The sequence below is a fragment of the Myotis daubentonii genome, chromosome 16 (assembly GCF_963259705.1).
Source record: "Myotis daubentonii chromosome 16, mMyoDau2.1, whole genome shotgun sequence".
In the NCBI taxonomy this organism is placed as follows: Eukaryota; Metazoa; Chordata; class Mammalia; order Chiroptera; family Vespertilionidae; genus Myotis; species Myotis daubentonii.
This window is the reverse complement of record NC_081855.1, coordinates 21166054-21171352: the sequence shown is the minus strand read 5'-3', so window position 1 is coordinate 21171352 and position 5299 is coordinate 21166054. Positions and strand designations below refer to the sequence as shown.

Below are 5299 nucleotides of genomic sequence, written 5' to 3'. Positions count from 1 at the left end.
CCTATTGCAAAACACCTTGCCCTGAGGCCACTTAAGAAACTAAAAATAACAATTAGCCTCCAAGCAGAAGCACCTGTTGAAAAAAACTCTTGCCACACTTGAAGACGATTGCCTGGGGCCATCCAAGTTGGAATCCTATCAGTCTATAGGCAGAGGCTGTCTCTGGAGGCTTTGAGTCTTTGCCTGACCTAATTAGTAAATATGAGTATGACACTGTCCTGCACTAAAGATTGAGATCTGCAGAGGATATACCTAATACATAGTCACAAACCCAAACAGACAACCAAAATGAGGAGACAAAGAAACAACCCCCAAATGAAAGAACATTTCAAATAAAAGAACAAGAGAATTCTCCAGAAGAAGAGATAAATAAAGCAGAGATAAGAAATTTGTCTGAAAGAGAGTTCAGAGTAATGATGGTAAAGATGCTCAACAACGTGAAAAAGATATAGTAAGTATGAAAAAAATAGTTGGAAATAAAGAATGACATAACACAAATAAAGAACACATTTGAAGGAATACACAGCAGGTTAGGGGAAGCTGAGGATTGAATCAGTGAATTAGAAAGCACAGTTGAAAAAATCACTCAATCAGAGAACCAAAAAGAAAAAAACAATTAAAAAACAGGAGAACAGCTTAAGGCTGTGATTGGCAAATCACGGCTCCCGAGCCACGTGCGGCTCTTTGGCCCCTTGAGTGTGGCTCTTCCACAAAATACCATGTGGGGGCATGCACGTACAGTGCAATTAAAACTTCATGGCTCATGTGCAGAAGTCGGTATTTTGTGGAAGAGCCGATATTTTGTGGAAGAGTCATACTCAAGAAGCCAAAGAGCTGCATGTGGCTCGCAAGCCATGGTTTGCCGAGCTGCAGTTTGCCAACCACTGGCTTAAGGGAACTGTGGGACAATGTGAAATGTAACAATATTAAGATAGCAGGTGTGCCAGAAGAGGCAGAAAGGGAAAAGGGGATAGAGAACGTGTTTGAAGAAATAATGGCAGAAAACTTCCCTAACCTGGTAAAGGAAAAAGTCACACAAGTTCTGGATGCATAGAGAAATTCCAAAAAAGAAGGACCCAAATAGGCCAAAAATTAAAGACAAAGAGAGAATCTTAAAGGCAGCAAGAGAAAATCAAACAGTTACCTACAAAGGAATTCCCATAAGGCTGACACCTAATTTCCCATCAGGCCAGAAGGGAATGGCATGAAGTACTCAAGGTCATGGAAAGCAAGGATCTGAAACCAAGATTACTCCTCCCTCCCCCCACAAGGCTACCATTCAAAATAGATAGTCAAATAAAGAGCTTCCAAGACAAAAAAAAAAGTTAAAGGATTACATCACCACCAAGCCTGCATTACATCACCACCAAGCCTGCATTAGAAGAAATGCTATGGGCGGGGGGGAAAAAAGAACACATATGTAATACCCTTTGTAATACTTTAAGCAATAAAAAAAAAGAAGAAGAAATGCTAAAGGGACTGCTGTAATGAGAAGAAGAAACAGAGAGAGAAATCTAGGCATACAAAATTAAAATGGCAATAAATAAGTACCTATCAATAATAGCCCTAAATGTAAATGGATTAAATGCTCCATTTAAAAGGCATAGGGTAGCTGAATGGATACAAACACATGACCCAACTATATGCTGTCTACAAGAGACCCACCACAGAACTAAGGACACACACAGGATGAGAGTGAAGAGATGGAAAAACACTTTCCATGCAAATGCAAAAGAAAAAAGCTGGAGTAGCAATACTCATATCTGACAAAGTAGACTACAAAATAAAAGTCATCACAAGAGACAACAAAGGTCACTACATAATTCTAAACGTATCTATCCAATAAGAGGATATAACCCTGGTAAACATATATGCATCCAATACAGGAGCACCTAAGTATATAAAAAAAAATGCTAGAGGATTTTAAAAGAGAGATCAACAACAATACAGTCATAATAGAGGTCTTTAACACCCCGCTGACTTCAGTGATTGGTCTTCCAGTCAAAAACTTAACAAGGAAACAGTGACTCTAAGGACACACTGAATCAGATGGATTTAATTGACATTTATAGAACATTTCACCCCAAAGTGGCAGAATGTACATTCTTCTCAAATGCACATGGATCATTCACAAAGATCGAACACATATTAGGACACAAAACAAGTCTCTACAAGTTCAAGAAGATTGAAATCATATCAAGCATCTTCTTAGATGATAGTGGAGTGAAATTAGAAATCAACTACAGTAAAAACACCCCAAAACATTCAAACACATGGAGGCTAAATAGCATGTTATTAAACAATGAATGGGTTACAAGCAAGATCAAGAAAGAAATAAAAAACTTCCTGAAAACTTCATGAAAATGAATAGACAACAACCCAAAATCACTGGGACACAGCAAAATCAATCCTGAGAGAGAGTACTGTGAACACTTGCTGAGGAAAAGGTAAGTTAAGAATTTGTAGTCAACAACAAAAAAGTCCAGTTTAGCAGAGGTAATCAAGAGAGTGAGAAGTTTGTGTTTTAGTCAATATTTAGATGGGAGAACAAATATTTTTAAAGCAGAGTTTTGGTTAAAAAAACACATGATAAATTATTGCTTCAATAACTGGAGACACATACATCAGTTCAAAGTTTTTAAATAATGCTTCTTCAGGATCACCTGCAGTAATAAAAAGGAAGACTTCACTAACAAGTCACTGAGATCCCATTTCTGAGTTAAACTACGCACCTACTCATCATCTCTTTTACTTACTGTACAATTGTTAAGAATGTCATTTCTGGGAAAACATATTTGCCAATGTCATATCTGATAAGGGCCTAATCTCCAAAATTTATAGGGAACTCATACAACTTAACAAAAGGAAGATAAACAATCCAATCAAAAAATGGGCAAAGGACCTAAATAGACACCTTTCAAAAGAGGACATTCAGAAAGCCAAGAGACATATGAAAACATGCTCAAAGTCACTGATCATCCGAGAGATGCAAATCAAAACAACAATGAGGTACCATCTCACACCTGTCAGACTGGCTATCATCAACAAATCAACAAACGACAAGTGCTGGAGAGGATGTGGAGAAAAAGGAACACTTGTGCACTGCTGGTGGGAATGCAGACTGGTGCAGCCACTATGGAAGACAGTATGGAGTTTCCTTAAAAAACTGAAAATGGAACTCCCATTTGACCCTGTGATCCCACTTCTAGGAATATATCCCAAGAAACCAGAAACACCAATCAGAAAGGATATATGCACACCTATGTTCATAGCAGCACAATTCACCATAGCTAAGATCTGGAAACAGTCTAAGTGCCCATCAGTAGATGAATGGATTAGAAAACTGTGGTACATCTACACGATGGAATACTATGCTGCTCTAAAAAGGAAGGAACTCTTACCATTTGCAACGGCATGGATGGAACTGGAGAGCATTATGCTAAGTGAAATAAGCCAGTCAGTGAAGGAAAAATACCACATGATCTCACTCATTCATGGATAATAGAGACCATTATAAACTTTTGAACAATAATAGATACAGAGGCAGAGCTGCCTCAAACAGATTGCAAACTGCAGCGGGAAGGCCGGGGAGGGTTGGGGGGCAGAAGGTAGGGGGGTAAGAGATCAACTAAAGGACTTGTATGCATGCATATAAGCATAACCAATGGACATAAGACACTGGGGGATAGGGGAGGCTAGGGGACTGTCTAGGGCGGGGGGAAAAAATGGACACATATGTAATACCCTTTTTAATGCTTTAAGCAACAAATAAAAAAAAAGAATGTCATTTCTTTTAAAAACATCAATTCTAAAAAAAGAGTAAGTTAATATCACAATTTTTTTTACAAAAAAGATCTATTAGTTTTTTTAATTTATCTTTATTGTTTAAAGTATTACAGAAGTCCCTCTTTTTCCTCCATTAACTCCCCTGCTCCCCACTTCCTTCCCCTCCCAAGTCCTTCATCCCATTATGGTCTGTGTCCATGGGTTTTTAATATGAATTTGTCTACTGGATAAAATTATTCAAAAATAATAAGCTTTATCATCATACAGAAAAGGGAATTTTCTTTCTACAAAAGACTCTTCCCAGGGCTCCCTTCATGTCTCTGTTCCTCAGGCTGTAGATGAACGGGTTCAGCATGGGCGTCACCACAGTGTACATCATACCCATGACCATCTCCTTCACAGTAGAATTATCAGCTGATGGGCATAAATAGAGACCAATAACTGTCCCATAGAACAGTGACACCACAGCCAGGTGGGAGCCACAGGTGGAGAAGGCCTTGCGCATACCTCTAACAGAAGGAACTTTGAGAATAGATGACACAATCCGTGCATAGGATGTGATGATGAGTAGGAATGGGATGACAAGAATGAGCCCTCCCGTGATAAATATCACCAAGTCATTAACTCGCGTGTCAGAGCAGGACAGCTTCAGCAGAGCAGACATGTCACAGAAAAAGTGAGGAATCACATTGTCGGCACAAAAATACAACCTGGCCATGAGCAGTGTGTGTAACATGGCATGCATCGTGGTCAGTCCCCAGGACAGCCCCACCAGGGAGAGACAGAGCTTGGGGCCCATGATGGTGGTGTAGTGCAGGGGGAAGCAGATGGCCACATAGCGGTCATAGGCCATGGCCACAAGGAGGAAGCTCTCCAGGTCTCCAAAAAACAGGAAGAAGTACATCTGGGTCAGGCAGCCTGCATAGGGGATGGATGGGACTTGGCTCTGCATGTTCTGCAGCAACTTGGGCATTGTGACAGAGGAGAAGCAGAGGTCAGAGAAGGACAAGTTACTGAGAAACAAATACATGGGCGTGTGGAGCTGAGAGTCCAGGCGAATCAGGAAAATGATGAGGAGGTTCCCCAGGACGGTGGTAACGTACATGACCAGGAACAGGGCATAGAACAGGTTTTTCTGCTCTGGCTCGATGGGCAGGCCCTGGAGGAGGAATTCTGTGATGGCAGTTTGATTCCTTCCTGCCATATACTTCTTCAATGCCTTTAAGAAAACAGTGTTCATTAAAATCTGAATTTAAATATATTTAAATTTAAACGTATTTTATACAATATGGTCTGTGTGATGGTCCGCAAAAATATGTTATATCAATTTCATAACAATAATACAACCTCCAGACCCAAAATCTCTATAATCAGAATCTTCATGATGGAAAATGCCTTATTTCCTTCAGTTCTCTTTGACAAGTAGCAATATTCCATAGCAATATTCCAGCCTTTCTAAAACTCTCTTATCTATTTTCTCTCTCCCCTTTCCTTCCACCCTTCTTCCTCCCTC

General features: G+C 39.9%; 1 protein-coding gene across 1 annotated transcript; it reads right to left on the bottom strand.

Annotated features, from left to right (window-relative positions):
- Nucleotides 1-4045: 4045 nt before the first annotated feature.
- On the bottom strand, nucleotides 4046-4990 carry LOC132217785 (olfactory receptor-like protein DTMT). The gene has a single exon (XM_059668233.1). The coding sequence runs from the start codon at nucleotides 4988-4990 to the stop codon at nucleotides 4046-4048; it is 945 nt and encodes a 314-aa protein (XP_059524216.1).
- Between the last annotated feature and the right edge of the window lie 309 nt (nucleotides 4991-5299).

Coding starts and splice junctions, on each gene's coding strand:
- LOC132217785 (XM_059668233.1), bottom strand. CDS start 4,990: ATGGCAGGAAGGAATCAAACTGCCATCACAGAATTCCTCCTCCAGGGC.